Below are 19,403 nucleotides of genomic sequence, written 5' to 3'. Positions count from 1 at the left end.
TCTCGGTGTTCGAGGGAGAGGTAGTTTCTAAATGTTGGAAGGAGAGGTTGTTTCTCGGTGTTGGAGGGAGAGGTAGTTTCTCAGTGTTTGAGGGAGAGGTAGTTGCTAAATGTTGGAGGGAGAGGTAGTTTCGTAGTGTTGGAGGGAGGGGTAGTTTCTCGGTGTTGGAGGGTGAGGTAGTTTCTCGGTGTTGGAGGGAGAGGTAGTTTCTCAGTGTTGGCGGGAGAGGTAGTTTCTAAAAGTTGGAGGGAGAGGTAGTTTGTCAGTGTTGGAGGGAGAGGTAGTTTCTCGGTGTTGGAGGGAGGGGTAGCTTCTCGGTGTTGGAGGGAGGGGTAGTTTCTCGGTGTTGGAGGGAGAGGTAGTTGCTAAATGTTGGAGGGAGAGGTAGTTTCTCAGTGTTGGAGGGGGAGGTAGTTTCTCAGTGTTGGAGGGAGATGTAGTTTCTAAATGTTGGAGGGAGAGGTAGTTTGTCAGTGTTGGAGGGAGAAGTAGTTTCTCGATGTTGGAGGGAGGGGTAGTCTCTTAATGTTGGAGAGAGAGGTAGTTTCACAGTGTTGGAGGGAGAGGTAGGTTCTAAATGTTGGAGGGAGTGGTTTCTCGGTGTTCGAGGGAGAGGTAGTTTCTAAATGTTGGAAGGAGAGGTAGTTTCTCGGTGTTGGAGGGTGAGGTAGTTTCTCAGTGTTGGAGGGAGCGGTAGTTGCTAAATGTTGGAGGGAGAGGTAGTTTCGTAGTGTTGGAGGGAGGGGTAGTTTCTCGGTGTTGGAGGGAGAGGTAGTTTCTCAGTGTTGGCGGGAGAGGTCGTTCCTAAATTTTGGAAGGAGAGGTAGTTTCTCGGTGTTGGAGGGAGATGTAGTTTCTAAATGTTGGAGGGAGCGTTAGTTTGTCAGTGTTGGAGGGAGAGGTAGTTGCTAAATGTTGGAGGGAGAGGCAGTTTCTCAGTGTTGGAGGGAGAGAGGTAGAGGTAGTTTCTCAGTGTTGGAGGGTGAGGCAGTTTCTCGGTGTTGGAGGGAGAGGTAGTTTCTCAGTGTTGGAGGGAGGGGTAGTTTCTCAATGTTGGAGGGAGACGTAGTTTCTAAATGTTGGAGGGAGAGGTAGCTTCTAAATGTTGGAGGTAGAGGTAGTTTGTCAGTGTTGGAGGGAGAGGTAGTTTCTCGGTGTTGGAGGGAGGGGTAGTTTCTCGGTGTTGGAGGGAGAGGTAGGTTCTAAATGTTGGAGGGAGAGGTAGCTTCTAAATGTTGGAGGTAGAGGTAGTTTGTCAGTGTTGGTGGGAGAGGTAGTTTCTCGATGTTGGAGGGAGAGATAGTTTCTAAATGTTGGAGGGAGAGGTTGTTTCTCGGTGTTGGAGGGTGAGGTAGTTTCTCGGTGTTGGAGGGAGAGGTAGTTTCTCGCTGTTTGAGGGAGGGGTAGTTTCTCGGTGTTGGAGCGAGAGGTAGTTTCTAAATGTTGGAGGGAGAGGTAGTTTCTCAGTGTTTGAGGGAGAGGTAGGTTCTAAATGTTGGAGGGAGAGGTAGTTTGTCAGTGTTGGAGGGAGAGGTAGTTTCTCGGTGTTGGAGGGAGAGGTAGTTTCTCGATGTTGGAGGGAGAGTTAGTTTCTAAATGTTGGAGGGAGAGGTGGTTTGTCAGTGTTGGAGGGAGGGGTAGTTTCTCAGTGTTGGAGGGAGGGGTAACTTCTCGCTGTTGGAGGGAGGGGTAGTTTCTCGGTGTTGGAGGGAGGGGTAGTTTCTCGGTGTTGGAGGGAGAGGTAGTTTCTAAATGTTGGAGGGAGAGATAGTTTCTCAGTGTTGGAGGGAGAGGTAGGTTCTAAATGTTGGAGGGAGCGGGTGTTTGTCAGTGTTGGAGGGAGCGGTAGTTGGTAAATGTTGGAGGGAGAGATAGTTTCTCAGTGTTGGAGGGAGAGGTAGTTTCTAAATGTTGGAGGGAGAGGTTGTTTCTCAGTGTTGGATGGAGAGGTAGTTTGTCAGTGTTGGAGGGAGAGGTAGTTTCTCGGTGTTGGAGGTTGAGGTAGTTTCTCGGTGTTGGAGGGAGAGATAGTTTCTAAATGTTGGAAGGAGAGGTAGTTTCTCGGTGTTGGATGGCGAGGTAGTTTCTCGGTGTTGGAGGGAGAGGTAGTTTCTCGGTGTTGGAGGGAGGGGTAGTTTCTCGGTGTTGGAGGGTGAGGTAGTTTCTAAATGTTGGAGGGAGAGGTAGTTTCTCGGTGTTGGAGGGTGAGGTAGTTTCTCGGTGTTGGAGGGAGAGGTAGTTTCTCGGTGTTGGAGGGGGGGGTAGTTTCTCGGTGTTGGAGGGAGAGGTAGTTTCTAAATGTTGGAGGGAGAGGTAGTTTGTCAGTGTTTGAGGGAGAGGTAGTTTCTCGGTGTTGGAGGTTGAGGTAGTTTCTCGGTGTTGGAGGGAGAGGTAGTTTCTCGATGTTGGAGGGAGAGATAGTTTCTAAATGTTGGAGGGAGAGGTAGTTTGTGAGCGTTGGAGGGAGAGGTAGTTTCGCGGTGTAGGAGGGTGAGGTAGTTTCTCGGTGTTGGAGGGAGGGGTAGTTTCTCGGTGTTGGAGAGAGAGGTAGTTTCTCAGTGTTGGAGTGAGAGGTAGTTGCTAAATGTTGGAGGGAGAGGTAGGTTCTAAATGTTGGAGGGAGAGGTAGTTTGTCAGTGTTGGAGGGAGAGGCAGTTTCTCGGTGTTGGAGGGAGGGGTAGTTTCAAGGTGTTGGAGGGAGAGGTAGTTTCTCGGTGTTGGAGGGAGGGGTAGTTTCTAAATGTTGGAGGGAGGGGTAGTTTCTCAGTTTTGGAGGGAGAGTTAGTTCCTAAATGTTGGAGGGAGCGGTAGTCTGTCAGTGATGGAGGGAGAGGTAGTTTCTCAGTGTTGGAGGGAGAGGTAGTTCCTAAATGTTGGAGGGAGTGGTAGTTTGTCAGTTTTGGAGGGAGAAGTAGTTTCCTGGTGTTGGAGGGAGAGGTAGGTTCTAACTGTTGGAGGGAGTGGTAGTTTCTCAGTGTTGGAGGGAGAGGTAGTTTCTCAGTGTTGGAGGGAGAGGTAGTTTCAAAGTGTTCGAGGGAGAGGTAGTTTCTCGGTGTTGGAGGGAGGGGTAGTTTCTCGATGTTGGAGGGAGGGGTATTTTCTCAGTGTTGGAGGGAGAGGTAGGTTCTCGGTGTTGGAGGAAGAGGTAGTTTCTCGGTGTTGGAGGGAGAGGTAGTGTCTCGGTGTTGGAGGGAGGGGTAGTTTCTAAACATTGGAGGGAGAGGTAGTTTCTCAGTATTGGAGGGAGAGGTAGTTTCCCAGTGTTGCAGGGAGAGGTAGTTTCTCAGTGTTGGAGGGAGAGGTAGTTCCTAAATTTTGGAGGGAGAGGTAGTTTCTCGGTGTTGGAGGGAGAGGTTCCTCGGTGTTGGAGGGAGGGGTAGTTTCTCGGTGTTGGAGGGAGAGGTAGTTTCTAAATGTTGGAGGGAGAGATAGTTTCTCAGTGTTGGAGGGAGAGGTAGGTTCTAAATGTTGGCGGGAGCGGTAGTTTGTCAGTGTTGGAGGGAGAGGTAGTTGCTAAATGTTGGAGGGAGAGGTAGTTTCTCAGTGTTGGAGGGAGAGGTAGTTTCTAAATGTTGGAGGGAGAGGTTGTTTCTCGATGTTGGAGGGAGAGGTAGTTTGTCAGTGTTGGAGGGAGAGGTAGTTTCTCGGTGTTGGAGGTTGAGGTAGTTTCTCGGTGTTGGAGGGAGAGATAGTTTCTAAATGTTGGAGGGAGAGTTAGTTTCTCGGTGTTGGATGGTGAGGTAGTTTCTCGGTGTTGGAGGGAGAGGTAGTTTCTCGGTGTTGGAGGGACGTGTAGTTTCTCGGTGTTGGAGGGAGAGGTAGTTTCTAAATGTTGGAGGGAGAGGTAGTTTCTCGGTGTTGGAGGGTGAGGTAGTTTCTCGGTGTTGGAGGCAGAGGTACCTTCTTTGTGTTGGAGGGGGTGGTAGTTTCTCGGTGTTGGAGGGAGAGGTAGTTTCTAAATGTTGGAGGGAGAGGTAGTTTCTCAGTGTTTGAGGGAGTGGTAGGTTCTAAATGTTGGAGGGAGAGGTAGTTTGTCAGTGTTGGAGGGAGAGGTAGTTTCTCGGTGTTGGAGGTTGAGGTAGTTTCTCGGTGCTGGAGGGAGAGGTAGTTTCTCGATGTTGGAGGGAGAGATAGTTTCTAAATGTTGGAGGGAGAGGTAGTTTGTGAGCGTTGGAGGGAGAGGTAGTTTCTCGGTGTTGGAGGGTGAGGTAGTTTCTCGGTGTTGGAGGGAGAGGTTGTTTCTCGGTGTTGGAGGGAGGGGTAGTTTCTCGGTGTAGGAGGGTGAGGTAGTTTCCTTGTGATGGAGGGAGGGGTAGTTTCTCGGTGTTGGAGGGAGAGGCAGTTTCTCAGTGTTGGAGGGAGAGGTAGTTGCTAAATGTTGGAGGGAGAGGTAGTTTGTCAGTGTTGGAGGGAGAGGCAGTTTCTCGGTGTTGGAGGGAGGGGTAGTTTCAAGGTGTTGGAGGGCGGGGTATTTTCTCGGTGTTGGAGGGTGAGGTCGTTTCTCAGTGTTGGAGGGAGAGGTTGTTTCTCGGTGTTGGAGGGAGAGGTAGTTTCTAAATGTTGGAGGCGGAGGTAGTTTCTCAGTGTTGGAGGGATACGCAGTTTCTAAATGTTGGACGGGGAGGTAGTTTCTCAGTGTTGGAGGGAGAGGTAGTTTCTAAATGTTGGAGGGTGAAGTAGTTTCTCGGTGTTGGAGGGAGGGGTAGTTTCTCGGTGTTGGAGGGAGAGGTAGTTTCTCGGTGTTGGAGTGAGAGGTAGTTTCTCTGTGTTGGAGGCAGGGGTCGTTTCTCAGTGTTGGAGGGAGACGTATTTTCTATATTTTGGAGGGGAGGTAGTTTGTCAGTGTTGGAGGGAGAGGTAGTTTCTCAGTTTTGGAGGGAGAGGTTGTTCCTAAATGTTTGAGGGAGAGGTATTTTCTCAGTGTTGGAGGGAGAGGTAGTTTCTCGGTGTTGGAGGAAGAGGTAGTTTCTCGGTGTTGGAGGGAGAGGTAGTGTCTCGGTGTTGGAGGGTTGGGTAGTTTCTAAACGTTGGAGGGAGAGGTAGTTTCTCAGTATTGGAGGGAGAGGTAGTTTCTCAGTGTTGGAGGGAGAGGTAGTCTCTCAGTGTTGGAGGGAGAGGTAGTTCCTAAATTTTGGAGGGAGAGGTAGTTTCTCGGTGTTGGAGGGAGAGGTAGTTCCTCGGTGTTGGAGGGAGAGGTTGTTTCTAAATGTTGGAGGGAGAGATAGTTTCTCAGTGTTGGAGGGAGAGGTAGGTTCTAAATGTTGGAGGGAGCGGTAGTTTGTCAGTGTTGGAGGGAGAGGTAGTTGCTAAATGTTGGAGGGAGAGGTTGTTTCTCAATGTAGGAGGGAGAGGTAGTTTCTAAATGTTGGAGGGAGAGGTTGTTTCTCAGTGTTGGAGGGAGAGGTAGTTTCTCGGTGTTGGATGGAGAGGTAGTTTCTAAATGTTGGAGGGAAAAGTACTTTCTCGGTGTTGGAGGGAGAGGTAGTTTCTCACTGTTGGAGTGTGAGGTAGTTTCTCGGTTTTGGACGGAAAGGTAGTTTCTCAGTGTTGGAGGGAGACGTAGTTTCTAAATGTTGGAGGGAGAGTTAGTTTCTCGGTGCTGGAAGGAGAGGTAGTTTCTCAGTGTTGGAGGGAGCGGTAGTTTCTAAATGTTGGAGGGGGAGGTAGTTTCTCGGTGTTGGAGGGAGGGGTAGTTTCTCGTTGGAGGGAGAGGTAGCTTCTAAATGTTGGAGGTAGAGGTAGTTTGTCAGTGTTGGAGGGAGAGGTAGTTTCTCGGTGTTGGAAGTTGAGGTAGTTTCTCGGTGTTGGAGGGTGAGGTAGTTTCTCCGTGTTGGAGGGAGAGGTAATTTGTCGGTGTTGGACGGAGGAGTAGTTTCTCGGTGTTGGAGGGAGAGGTACTTTCTAAATGTTGGAGGGAGAGGTAGTTTCTCAGTGTTGGAGGGAGAGGTAGGTTCTAAATGTTGGAGGGAGAGGTAGTTTGTTAGTGTTGGAGGGAGAGGTAGTTTCTCGGTGTTGGAGGGAGAGGTAGTTTCTCGATGTTGGAGGGAGAGATAGTTTCTAAATGTTGGAGGGAGAAGTAGTTTGTGAGCCTTGGAGGGAGAGGTAGTTTCTCGGTGTTGGAGGGAGAGGTATTTTCTTGGTGTTGGAGGGAGGGGTAGTTTCTCGGTGTTGGAGGAAGAGGTAGGTTCTAAATGTTGGAGGGAGAGGTAGTTTGTCAGTGTTGGAGGGAGAGGCAGTTTCTCGGTGTTGGAGGCAGAGGTTGTTTCTCGGTGTTGGAGGGGAGGTAGATTCTCGGTGTTGGAGGGAGGGGTAGTTTCTCAGTGTTGGAAGGTGAGTAGTTTCTTAATGTTGGAGAGAGAGGTAGTTGCTAAATGTTGGAGTGAGAGGTAGTTTCGCAGTGTTGGAGGGAGGAGTAGTTTCTCGGTGTTGGAGGGAGAGGTAGTTTCAAGGTGTTGGAGGGCGGTGTAATTTCTCGGTGTTGGAGGGTGAGGTAGTTTCTCAGTGTTGGAGGGAGGGGTTATTTCTCGGTGTTGGAGGGAGAGGTAGTTTCTCGGTGTTGGAGGGAGAGGTAATTTCTCAGTGTTGGAGGGAGGGGTAGTTTCTCAGTGTTGGAGGGAGACGTACTTTCTAAATTTTGGAGGGGGAGTTAGTTTCTCAGTGTTGGAGGGAGAGGTAGTTTCTCGGTGTTGGAGGGAGAGGTAGTTTCTCGGTGCTGGAGGGAGAGATAGTTTCTCAGTGTTGGCGGGAGATGTAGTTCAAAATGTTGGAGGGTGAGGTAGTTTCTCGGTGTTGGAGGGAGAGTTAGTTTCTCAGTGTTGGAGGGAGAGGTAGATTCTAAATGTTGTAGGTAGAGCTAGTTTGTCAGTGTTGGAGGGAGAGGTAGTTTCTCGGTGTTGGACGGTGAGGTCGTTTCTCAGTGTTGGAGGGAGAGGAAGTTTCTCAGTGTTGGAGGGGAGATAGTTTTTCAGTGCTGGAGGGAGAGGTAGTTTCTAAATGTGGAGGGAGAGGTAGTTTCTCAGTGTTGGAGGGTGAGGTAGTTTCTCAGTGTTGGAGGGTGAGGTAGTTTCTCGGTGTTGGAGGGAGAGGTAGTTTCTCAGTGTTGGAGGGAGAGGTAGTTTCTAAATGTTGGAGGGAGAGGTAGTTTCTCGGTGTTGGAGGGGGAGGTAGTTTCTCGGTGTTGGAGCGAGACGTAGTTTACAGTGTTGGTGGAAGATGTCGTTTCTCAGTGTTGGAGGGAGAGGTAGTTTCTCAGTGCTTAGGAAGAGGTAGTTTCTCAGTGTTGGAGGGAGCGATAGTTTCTCGGTGTTGGACGGTGTGGTCGTTTCTCGGTGTTGGAGGGAGAGGTAGTTTCTCAGTGTTAGAGGGAGAGGTAGTTCCGAAATGTTGGAGGGAGAGGTAGTTTCTCAGTGTTGGAGGGAGAGGTAGTTTCTAAATGTTGGAGGGAGAGGTAGTTTCTTGTTGTTGGAGGGAGAGGTAGTTTCTCAGTGTTGGAGGGAGAGGTAGTTTCTAAATGTTGGAGGGAGAGGTTCTTTCTCATTGTTGGATGGAGAGGTAGTTTCTCAGTGTTGGAGGGATACGTAGTTTCTAAATTTTGGAGGGGGAGGTAGTTTCGCAGTGTTGGAGGGAGAGGTAGTTTCTCGGTGTGGGAGGGAGAGGTGGTTTCTCGGTGTTGGAGGGAGGGGTAGTTTCTCGGTGTTGGAGGGAGAGGTAGTTTCTCGGTGTTGGAGGGAGAGGTAGTTTCTAAATGTTGGAGGGAGAGGTTCTTTCTCATTGTTGGATGGAGAGGTAGTTTCTCGGTGTTGGAGGGAGAGGTAGTTTCTCGGTGTTGGACGGTGAGGTCGTTTCTCGGTGTTGGAGGGAGAGGAAGTTTCTCAGTGTTGGAGGGGAGATAGTTTTTCAGTGCTGGAGGGAGAGGTAGTTTCTAAATGTGGAGGGAGAGGTAGTTTCTCAGTGTTGGAGGGTGAGGTAGTTTCTCAGTGTTGGAGGGTGAGGTAGTTTCTCGGTGTTGGAGGGAGAGGTAGTTTCTCAGTGTTGGAGGGAGAGGTAGTTTCTAAATGTTAGAGGGAGAGGTAGTTTCTCGGTGTTGGAGGGGGAGGTAGTTTCTCGGTGTTGGAGGGAGACGTAGTTTACAGTGTTGGTGGAAGATGTCGTTTCTCAGTGTTGGAGGGAGAGGTAGTTTCTCAGTGCTTAGGAAGAGGTAGTTTCTCAGTGTTGGAGGGAGCGATAGTTTCTCGGTGTTGGAGGGAGAGGTAGTTTCTCAGTGTTAGAGGGAGAGGTAGTTCCGAAATGTTGGAGGGAGAGGTAGTTTCTCAGTGTTGGAGGGAGAGGTAGTTTCTAAATGTTGGAGGGAGAGGTAGTTTCTTGTTGTTGGAGGGAGAGGTAGTTACTCAGTGTTGGAGGGAGAGGTAGTTTCTAAATGTTGGAGGGAGAGGTTCTTTCTCATTGTTGGATGGAGAGGTAGTTTCTCAGTGTTGGAGGGATACGTAGTTTCTAAATTTTGGAGGGGGAGGTAGTTTCGCAGTGTTGGAGGGAGAGGTAGTTTCTCGGTGTGGGAGGGAGAGGTGGTTTCTCGGTGTTGGAGGGAGGGGTAGTTTCTCGGTGTTGGAGGGAGAGGTAGTTTCTCGGTGTTGGAGGGAGGGGTAGTTTCTCGGTGTTGGAGGGAGAGGTAGTTTCTAAACGTTGGTGGGAGAGGTAGTTTCTCTGTGTTGGAGGGAGAGGTAGTTCCTAAATGTTGGAGGGAGAGGTAGTTTGTCAGTGTTGGAGGGAGACGTAGTTTCTCTGTGTTTGAGGGAGAGGTACCTTCTTTGTGTTGGAGGGTGTGGTAGTTTCTCAGTGTTGGAGGGAGGGGTAGTTTCTCGGTGTTGGTGGGAGAGGTAGTTTCTCGGTGTTGGACGGAGAGGTAGTTTCTAAATGTTGGAGGGAGAGGTAGTGTCTCAGTGTTGGAGGGAGAGGTAGTTTCTCTGTGTTGGAGGGAGAGGTAGTTTCTCAGTGTTGGAGGGAGGGGTAGTTTCTCTGTGTTGGTGGGAGAGGTAGTTTCTCAATGATGGATGGAGCCGTAGTTTCTGAGAGTTGGAGGGAGAGGTAGTTTCTAAATGTTGGAGGGAGAGGTAGTTTCTCGGTGTTGGAGGGAGATGTAGTTTCTCAGTGTTGGAGGGAGAGGTAGTTTCTGAGAGTTGGAGGGAGATGTAGTTTCTGAGAGTTGGAGGGAGAGGTAGTTTCTAAATGTTGGAGGGAGAGATAGTTTCTCAGTGTTGGAGGGACGGGTAGTTTCTAAATGTTGGAGGGAGAGGTAGTTTCTCGGTGTTGGAGGGAGAGGTAGTTTCTCGGTGTTGGAGGGAGACGTAGTTTACAGTGTTGGAGGGAGCGATAGTTTCTCGGTGTTGGTGGGAGAGGTAGTTTCTCAGTGTTAGAGGGAGAGGTAGTTCCGAAATGTTGGAGGGAGAGGTAGTTTGTCAGTGTTGGAGGGAGAGGTAGTTTCTCGTTGTTGGAGGGAGAGGTAGTTTCTCAGTGTTGGAGGGAGAGGTAGTTTCTAAATGTTGGAGGGAGAGGTTCTTTCTCATTGTTGGATGGAGAGGTAGTTTCTCAGTGTTGGAGGGATACGTAGTTTCTAAATTTTGGAGGGGGAGGTAGTTTCGCAGTGTTGGAGGGAGAGGTAGTTTCTCGGTGTTGGAGGGAGAGGTGGTTTCTCGGTGTTGGAGGGAGGGGTAGTTTCTCGGTGTTGGAGGGAGAGGTAGTTTCTCGGTGTTGGAGGGAGGGGTAGTTTCTCGGTGTTGGAGGGAGAGGTAGTTTCTAAACGTTGGAGGGAGAGGTAGTTTCTCTGTGTTGGAGGGAGAGGTAGTTCCTAAATGTTGGAGGGAGAGGTAGTTTGTCAGTGTTGGAGGGAGAGGTGGTTTCTCTGTGTTTGAGGGAGAGGTACCTTCTTGGTGTTGGAGGGTGTGGTAGTTTCTCAGTGTTGGAGGGAGAGGTAGTTTCTCAGTGTTGGTGGGAGAGGTAGTTTCTCGGTGTTGGACGGAGAGGTAGTTTCTAAATGTTAGAGGGAGAGGTAGTTTCTCAGTGTTGGAGGGAGAGGTAGTTTCTCAATGATGGATGGAGCCGTAGTTTCTGAGAGTTGGAGGGAGAGGTAGTTTCTAAATGTTGGAGGGAGAGGTAGTTTCTCGGTGTTGGAGGGAGATGTAGTTTCTCAGTGTTGGAGGGAGAGGTAGTTTCTGAGAGTTGGAGGGAGAGGTAGTTTCTGAGAGTTGGAGGGAGATGTAGTTTCTAAATGTTGGAGGGAGAGATAGTTTCTTAGTGTTGGAGGGACGGGTAGTTTCTAAATGTTGGAGGGAGAGGTAGTTTCTCGGTGTTGGATGGAGCGGTAGGTTCTCAGTGTTGGAGGGAGAGATAGTTTCTAAATGTTGGAGGGAGAGGTAGTTTCTCAGTGTTGGAGGGAGAGGTAATTTGTCAGTGTTGGAGCGAGACGTAGTTTCTAAATGTTGGAGGGAGAGGTAGTTTGTCAGTGTTGGAGGGAGAGGTAGTTTCTCGGCGTTAGAGGGAGAGGTAGTTTCTCGGTGTTTTGTGGAGAGTTACTTTCTAAATGTGGGAGCGGGAGGTAGTTTCTCAGTGTTCGAGGGAGAGGTAGTTTCTCGGTGTTGAAGGGAGAGGTAGTATCTCGGAGTTGGAGGGAGAGGTAGTTTCTAAATGTTGGTGGGTTGGTAGTTTCTCAGTTTTGGAGGGAGAGGCAGTTTCTCAGTGTTGGAGGGAGAGGTAGTTTCTCGGTGTTGGAGGGTGAGGTAGTTTCTAAATGTTGGAGGGAGAGGTTGTTTCTCAGTGTTGGAGGGAGAGGTAGTTTCTCAGTGTTGGAGGGAGAGGTAGTTTCTCAGTGTTGGAGGGTGAGGTAGTTTCTAAATGTTGGAGGGAGAGGTTGTTTCTCAGTGTTGGAGGGAGAGGTAGTTTCTCAGTGTTGGAGGGAGAGGTAGTTTCTAAATGTTGGAGGGGGAGGTAGTTTCTTGGTGTTGGAGGGAGACTTAGTTTCTCGGTATTGGAGGGAGAGGTAGTTTGTCAGTGTTGGAGGGAGAGGTAGTTTCTCGGTGTTTCTGGGAGAGGTAGTTTCTCTGTTTTGGAAGGAGAGGTAGTTCCTCAGTGTTGAAGGGTGAGGTAGTTTCTCGCTGTTGGAGGGAGAGGTAGCTTCTAAAGTTTTTTGCTGTTTCTGTGATTCTGCAAGTTAGATTAAATAACCGTCAGCAGTAATTCTGCATGTTACATCAACCATTCAGATAGGTCTTTGCTCTTTTGTAGATCAAGATTGTTATCGATCCCTCTCTGACATGCTCTTTAACCCTATCTTGAACGTATCTCGTTTGGCTAAAGAATGAAATTATTCATTCTGTAATTTTTGTTTTCTTTGCGGTGTCATTAGATGACGTATGGCAAGTTGTTTTGGGAGATGGTGCTAAGTGTTTTCTTCCTTTGTTTATAACATGCTACAAAATGATTTTGACATGGAGATTGTTTTACTTTCTCACTGGACAGGCTCAAGCAGCTGCCTCTCCTCGTTCATCGCCCAGCCATAGTGCCAGTCGTCCCATGCCAATGCCAGTCAGGTCAACGTCTGCTTGTTCCACACCAACGCATGGTCCTCAAGACTCTCTGTCCGGAGTTGGAGGAGATGTGCAGGAAGCGTTTGCACAGGGTAAGTGCTAACTGCCCAGAGAATTTGCTTGATCCTTTCATTGTTCCACAATTACATATTTTGTCTTGAAGAAGTGCAGAAACGTATATTTCAAACAGTATATCTTTTGCTGGTTATAAGGCAGTAACTTCTTATATCATTATATCTTTAGTGGAAAACCATCCAAAACCAGTTACATGTGAAAGTATAAAAATTTGTGACAATGGATGTCCCTTAGCTGTGATCTTGCAAAAGGATGACCAACAGATAAGAATTTATAACAAAAACAATTTAATTCCAGTTAAGAATTGTGCATCGGACAGCAGGATTCTAAATGGAACAAAAAACGCAATGCTATCACAGATTGTCCAATAGATTTCCATCCCACTTGGGTCTTAATGTGTTTTATAGTTCTGACAACACAAAATACCATTTAATTCTTTACTCTTGGCCCTTAATAGCCCTCAATGAGATTAGTCCATTACCTTTCTGGGAGTAGTTTTGACTCAATGGAGGGAAAAATGACTGCACTGAAACCACAGTTAATATTTTAAAGCATGTTATTAGCTGACTTCACATAAAATCATGATTTCCTTGTCATTGTCCCATTATGCTGCTCTCACAACCTGTCAGAAGTGATAAATATTTATATTAACTATTCTATAGTTCACAATTTTGAAGGAAAGTTATCCTTAAGAGGTACAGTTGCTGTTTTTAATCACCCAACCCTGATCGTCTAGCAAGGTGATCTTTCTTCCTGTACCAAGTCAATCCTTGGTGTGATAGTGCTTCTCCAGTGGTATGACATGAGAAATTCCAGGAAATGGCCCAGGAAACAATCTCAAAGTCAGGATGGTGTGTGACTTGGCAGTAAACGTGACTGTAATAATATTCTCCTGATATCATTGCTCTTAACGTTCCTGGTAGCACAGGCTGCTAGTGCGGGGGATGCTGCTAAACCTTGGAAAGTTGCTGTCGTGCATTCTAGAAATCATACGTACTGCACCTGAAAACACTATTCCAGTCGGAGATAGATTATTGACAGAGACATGGATCAAGCAAAGTGCTCTACTTTGCATGGATTTGAACATTTGGACTGCTTATACCACTTATGTGCATATGACCAGTATTCTATCTCATGTCTGACTTCAGCCTTGTAAAGATGGATAGATCTTTTAAAGGTCACTTTGAACAGAAAACCCAGACTGTGTAATGATGTTATGCCTACATCATTGTTATCGCTGGTACAGTTTACTTTCTGTCAATGCCAGTCCTTACGATCTTGAATTTGGAGAAACCAGCAATAGCTGTGTTTTGATTGTAAAGGATCAATGGCTGGGCTTTGTATTCTTTGATTTGCTTCAAATGGCTAAAACCAGCTTTGTTAGTGTGACCCCAGCGCTGGAAGATTTCACCCTTTTGGTGTTATTCCGTTTAATTCAGCAAATATCTCCGTGTGCATATACAGTAAAACATTGCATTGAGGAAACAAGGTCTGTTTTACCGTCAAAAAATGCAGTAATAATCTTGCTGAAATTTAGAGAAATCTTATAGGGAATGACAAGGTGGATGTTGACAGGATATTTCCCCTCACTGCTGACTCTAGCACCAAGTAATATCACCTCAGGATATGGGATAGGCCATTTAAGACAAACATGAGAATAGAGCTGTGAGTCTTTAGAATTCTCTACCCCAGACAGCAGTGGAAACTCAGTCATTGAGCAGATTCACAAAAAAACGATAGATTTTAGGAGACAAATTGACATAAGGACAGTGCAGGAAAGTGACATTGAGGAGATGATGGATATAGATTTATTTTATGTTCTCACTTGTACCTAGATATGGTGAGAAGTGGATAATGTCATCACGTTCTAGCGCCATCTTGGAATAAATGACTGAATAAATTGTATAAATGGTAAAACACAGAGTAAATTAATATGAAATTGATATTACTAAAAATGACATTGGTTCCAGAGTTCATCTTTCCCTCCCAGTAGATTTCACCCTGTCTGCTCCTTCAGTCACCACCATTTTGACATTGTCCCCAGAGCCCAGGCAATATGCTGTTTTTCTGCTGCTGCTGACACCATTGCTTCAGCGTCTGCCATCTACAGGCTGGAGATGGTCATGCTGCATGGGTCCCACACCTCCTCCGATACCGGATATTGACCAATAGGGTCCTGGCTTGTCTTCCGATGCTGCCACCCAAGATGGAGTGGGGATGAGGATGCACAGGACCCCAGCCTCCAGGGAAAGCAACATCAAAGAAAAATCAGCTATGGTATCGAATGACAGATCATGCTGGATGGGCTGAATGGTCTCCTCCTGTTTCTGTATCGTCTTTATGTTGAAGGCAGCGACTATCATCTTTGCGCGAACATTAAACTCTTCTGTTGATGTCTTCATGAAGCCAACTAAGACAGAATCTAGCAGATCCCGAACTGACAATCAGTGAGTAGGTTTTTGGTTAGGAGTTATTGTTTCATGTCGATGTCTCCTTCCGACACTATGTACATTTCGAAGAGACTACTGTGAATAGTAATTGCTTAGCATAAATTTATTTTGTTTACAAGACTTGATTTGCCGTACATGAAAACTTTTTCATTTCCTCATTAATATATTCAATACATTGAAGACTTACGTTCTGATACAAAAAGTTAAATGTCACACACACATTAAGTAACTTTCCTTTTCTGTGAATATTTTATTTTAATTGAAGTAAAGAATATTACAGATATTATCCAGACCTTTATTAAAATGTTGAGTTGCAACAGTTAGACATGATTATTGGAAGCTGTGTCTCCATATTTTTCACAAGAAAATGAAGCAGAAGTGGATATATAAATGCAGCAACTGCTTTGTCCGTTACGATGGGCTTGGTTTGCCAATTGGTAATTTGTGATTTTGATGTGAACTGATGTTCTAAGTATAAAATTAATTGCAGAAGTGTTCACACTGTAGAGTATAGTCCGAAACAATAGAAACCAGCCCAGATCCTTGTGTGTGCTAGAAAGAGCAACTGAGCACTAGTACTGTTCCCTCAGCTTAGAGAACAGGGACCAAAAAGCAGAGAAGCTTCTTGGTCTTCACCACTGTTAGTAGGTGCCTCCCACTGCAGATGTTGCTTGTGGACATTGAGTGGAAACCGGCACGAGATTTGATTGTGTTCTCGCCAGGACAAATGCATGTACCAACACAGTGAACAGAACTGAACCACCAGAAGAGCACTTTAAAGGACCCATTCCATTGTTAATTGACTTTGATTTAGAAGTGTTAATGTCGGGAGAATATTTTCCCTAGCATTGGGAATTATTTTAAACTCACAGAACTATGTGTGTCTCCTTTGTTCTGGAGATTATTATAACAACAACAACTTGCCCTTTTATAACAGCTTCAAAGCAAGGTTTTAAAAGAGACACTTCAAACGTGTTTTGAAATTAAATTTGACACCAAAGCACATAGGGAGACTTTTGGTCAGATGACCAAAGGTTTTTTCAAAGAAGTGGGATAGTAGAAGCACATAAAGGAAGAAGTAGAGGGTAAAGATATAGCCAATGAAGGGGAAATTAAAATAAGGAGCCAGAGAACATTACAGGCTCAGTGCTAAAATGGAGGAGTTGTAAGGTAGTAGCAGATTAGAGATAATAAGAGCTAAGTCTATGGAGGAATTTCAAAGCAAGAATGAGAATTTAAAATTGACGCATTGTGTGAATGGGTGCCAATATAAGTCAAGAAGCACAAAGGTGGCAGGTAAATGGGACTTGGTGCACGTTTAAATTCCTTCAAGTCAATGAGAGAGCATTCATGGGCGGCCACCCTGGAATGTTTCGGAATATCAATGTCTAGATGGAACAAAGTCTTGTGTTGGAGTTTCAATACCAGATGAATTGAGGCAAGCATTGAATTAGACAATGTAGAAGTTGGTAATCGGCAGACTTTATGATGATGCAGATGTGTAGAGGGAAGCTTATCTTCCAGGTCAAATACAGTGCCAAATTTGCAAGTAGCTTCAAAAAATTAGCAAGGAGAAAGCAGGAGTCATGACAAGGGAAGACAGTTGGTGACTGGATCAAAGACAATGATTTTGGTCTTCCTAATATTTAAACTCATGAAATTTCAGCTCATCCAATGCTGGATGTCTGAACATATTTGCGATAAAGTCAGGTTCAGGTTGAGAATAGGTACAACAGGTGGGGGTGGGTTGATGATAGCCGAGTGGTATTATCACTAGACTTTTGATCCAGAGACTGAGGTAATAATCTGGGGACCTGGGATCGAATCCTGCCATTGCAGATGATAGAATTTGAATTCAATAAAAATCCGGAAATAGGAGTCCATTGATGATCATTAAATCATTGTTGATAATCAGGAAAACCCATCTGATTCACTAATGTCCTTTAAGGAAGGAAACTACAGTCCTTATCTGGTCTGACCTACATGAGATTCCAGACTCACAGCAATGTGGTTGACTCTTAACTGCCCTCTGGGATAGGCAATAAATGCTGGGCCTAATCTGTGATGCAATCATCCTATGAATCGATTAACGAAAAACTAAATATTGCCTGTCTACATGTGGAAATTTCTACCATGTCTCCAGACAACCGCCTTCAGCAATATGTAACTGAAAAGATAAAAATAGTATCAGGTAAGTGCAATCCCATTTATGAACGCAATGGTGGAGAGGTGTTAGAGCACATTATTCAATTGTGTCAGAAAGCCTCAGACAGTTTGAGGAGAGATGGTTTACCTTTGCCACAGTCAACAAGTGATTTACAACTTTGGTAAGAACCATTTATGAAGTGTAAACTCCAAGGAATTCAATCTAGAGGTTTGGGAAAGATTCACACAGATGCAGGTATCAGCAACAGGGTCAAGTGTTTACAAGAGGAAGGATTAAGGATTTGCAAGAAAGGAGGTACATTTTCTTTGAGGAAATGTGTGAGAATGGGATATATGAAGAAGAGAGAGTGGTACCTGAAAAGAGCCAACCATTAATGGCATCAGCTAACATAGGAGCCAGAATGAAGTTAGGAAGGTCAGTTCTTTGATACAAACGGGATGCAGAGAGCAAGTGGTCATCCTTATCAGTACAGTGAGTATTGGAGCAGGTCACTGGGTGTTACAAGAGAATGAGGAGAAAGGTGAGGAGTTAAAACAGAGCCCATTTGGCCAGGTGAAACTGTAGAGACTCCTGAATGGCTGGTTTCATTTTTATAATAAAGTCTATGAGCTTTATGCGCTGATTAACAGAGGCGATGATGGAGAAGGGCTGCCAGGATGGCTTAGGGAGAATGTTGATAATAAAATGTGAGGCTGGATGAACACAGCAGGCCAAGCAGCATCTCAGGAGCACAAAAGCTGACGTTTCGGGCCTAGACCCTTCATCAGAGAGGGGGATGGGGAGAGGGAACTGGAATAAATAGGGAGAGAGGGGGAGGCAGACCGAAGATGGAGAGTAAAGAAGATAGGTGGAGAGAGTGTAGGTGGGGAGGTAGGGAGGGGATAGGTCAGTCCAGGGAAGACGGACAGGTCAAGGAGGTGGGATGAGGTTAGTAGGTAGATGGGGGTGCGGCTTGGGGTGGGACGAAGGGATGGATGAGAGGAAGAACCGGTTAGGGAGGCAGAGACAGGTTGGACTGGTTTTGGGATGCAGTGGGTGGGGGTGAAGAGCTGGGCTCGTTGTGTGGTGCAGTGGGGGGAGGGGACGAACTGGGCTGGTTTAGGGATGCAGTAGGGGAAGGGGAGATTTTGAAACTGGTGAAGTCCACCTTGATACCATTAGGCTGCAGGGTTCCCAGGCGGAATATGAGTTGCTGTTCCTGCAACCTTCGGGTGGCATCATTGTGGCAGTGCAGGAGGCCCATGATGGACATGTCATCTAGAGAATGGGAGGGGGAGTGGAAATGGTTTGCGACTGGGAGGTGAGCTGGGGCAGGCTGGATTGCAGTGCCTCTCCATCCAGTTTCAGTTCCCTCTCCCCATCCCCCTCTCTGATGAAGGGTCCAGGCCCGAAACGTCAGCTTTTGTGCTCCTGAGATGCTGCTTGGCCTGCTGTGTTCATCCAGCCTCACATTTTATTTTCTTGGAATTCTCCAGCATCTGCAGTTCCCATTATCTCTGATACTATTTTAACCTCACTGCGAAGCCTCTTCCAGGGATGCCTAACCTGAAGAAGTTACCCTCCTCCCTCCGGACCAACCTCAGGGAATCTCTCTCCCATTGCAACTCTCTTATAATCTCTTCGGCCTTGAAACTGCTCGACCATGTCCTGAAGCAAACCAGGTACCACAGCCACATCACCTTCCTCAGCACCTGTCTACGGAACCAGATCATCCCCAAGGGACTACAGTCCACATTTCAGCCTTCCCAATTTGGCCCCAACCGTGACCACCTCTACACCCAGAATATTCAGACCCTTCAGAAGCGTTTCTCCCTGCGAGTCCTGAAACAGACACTTGCAGCCATGCGCCGGCACCTCCAGGCACTGCAATCCAGCCTGCCCCAGCTCACCTCCCAGTCGCAAACCATTTCCACTCCCCCTCCCATTCTCTAGATGACATGTCCATCATGGGCCTCCTGCACTGCCACAATGATGCCACCCGAAGGTTGCAGGAACAGCAACTCATATTCCGCTAGGGAGAATGTTCATGGTTTAGAAGCGAAAGTGAGTGGTATCTGTGGTTCAAATGAAAGCGGAAAGTGCAAGAGAAACTCGGCTGCTCTTGAGTGGACAGAAAAAGAGTAATTCTCAGATTCTAATATGATGGTTGTTCAGAATTAGATTTTAGAATTTTAGATTTTGTCAACGAGATGATCTTTGAATAGTGGGCTGTTTTGGTAATAGAGAACACTGAATAAAAATACTTCACATGGTCAAAACAAGTCTGGCAAGTTAAACAAGATTTCTGCCAAATGAATTTCAGAGCTCAGCTTTTTCTTGAACTTGATAGAGCAGAGATGAGCCTTACAACAGCAAAAGCAATTAGCATAAGAGAGTAATAGTTCTACGTGGTGGGAGGGGGGGGGGCAGCAGCTTCAGCAGTGATATAGAGAGTGAGATTCAGAAAATCAGTAACTCCTGAAATATATTATGCTGAATTAAAGACCAAGGCTCAAGAGTTGGAAACTTGAAATGCATTGATAAGTGACTTGGGGAAGAGTATTTCCCGGGGTAAGTCACAGAAAGATATAGACTTGGGAAAGGGGCAAGGAAATGTGGGCAGAGGATAATATGAGAACATGGTAGTCGATTGACTTGCAAGTGAAATTAATGATAGGAGTGGCAAGGCTATGTGAGGAGATCAAATCAAGGTCAGTGAACATGGTAATGGAGTGTATGTTGTTGGTAAAACAAACAGGAGTATACGTTGTCGTTGTTGTAGGTCTGGAATTTTACAACTGCTGCCTGTGGAGTGGTTTTATTTTCAGAAACAATGAGTTAGATTTGCCTCCAAGTATTTCATTCACTATAGCAACATTAAAAAGCAAAACACAATGTTAGAGTGCAGAAAGGTGTATGGAGGTGATAGAGCGGAGAGAATGCTATTAAATAACATTGCATATATTTTATGGAAACAGGCCATTCGGCCCTTTGAGCCTGTCTCCATTCAATATAATCAAGGGTGATCATCTAATACAGTCCTCTGTTACTGTTTTCACCTCATGCGCTTTGATCCCTTTAGCCCCAAGAACTATATCTTCCTCCTCCTTGGGAACATTCAATGTTTTGGCCTCAACCACTTTCTGTGCTAGAGAA

The 19,403-nt window shown here is 46.4% G+C and overlaps 1 protein-coding gene across 11 annotated transcripts in view; it reads left to right on the top strand.

The window, feature by feature from the left end:
- Nucleotides 1-19,403, top strand: part of dtnba (dystrobrevin, beta a) — a 537,031-nt gene that overhangs the window by 462,663 nt on the left and 54,965 nt on the right. For all 11 annotated transcript variants that reach the window (XM_048530760.2, XM_048530769.2, XM_048530766.2 and 8 more), the window contains one exon: nucleotides 11,509-11,668. In XM_048530760.2, coding sequence (XP_048386717.1) covers nucleotides 11,509-11,668 — 160 coding nt within the window. The remainder of the gene's footprint in view (nucleotides 1-11,508; nucleotides 11,669-19,403) is intronic.

The sequence above is a fragment of the Stegostoma tigrinum genome, chromosome 4 (genome assembly GCF_030684315.1).
Source record: "Stegostoma tigrinum isolate sSteTig4 chromosome 4, sSteTig4.hap1, whole genome shotgun sequence".
Classification (NCBI taxonomy): Eukaryota; Metazoa; Chordata; class Chondrichthyes; order Orectolobiformes; family Stegostomatidae; genus Stegostoma; species Stegostoma tigrinum.
The sequence above is the reverse complement of the archived record's forward strand: the minus strand, read 5'-3'. Positions and strand labels throughout refer to the sequence as shown.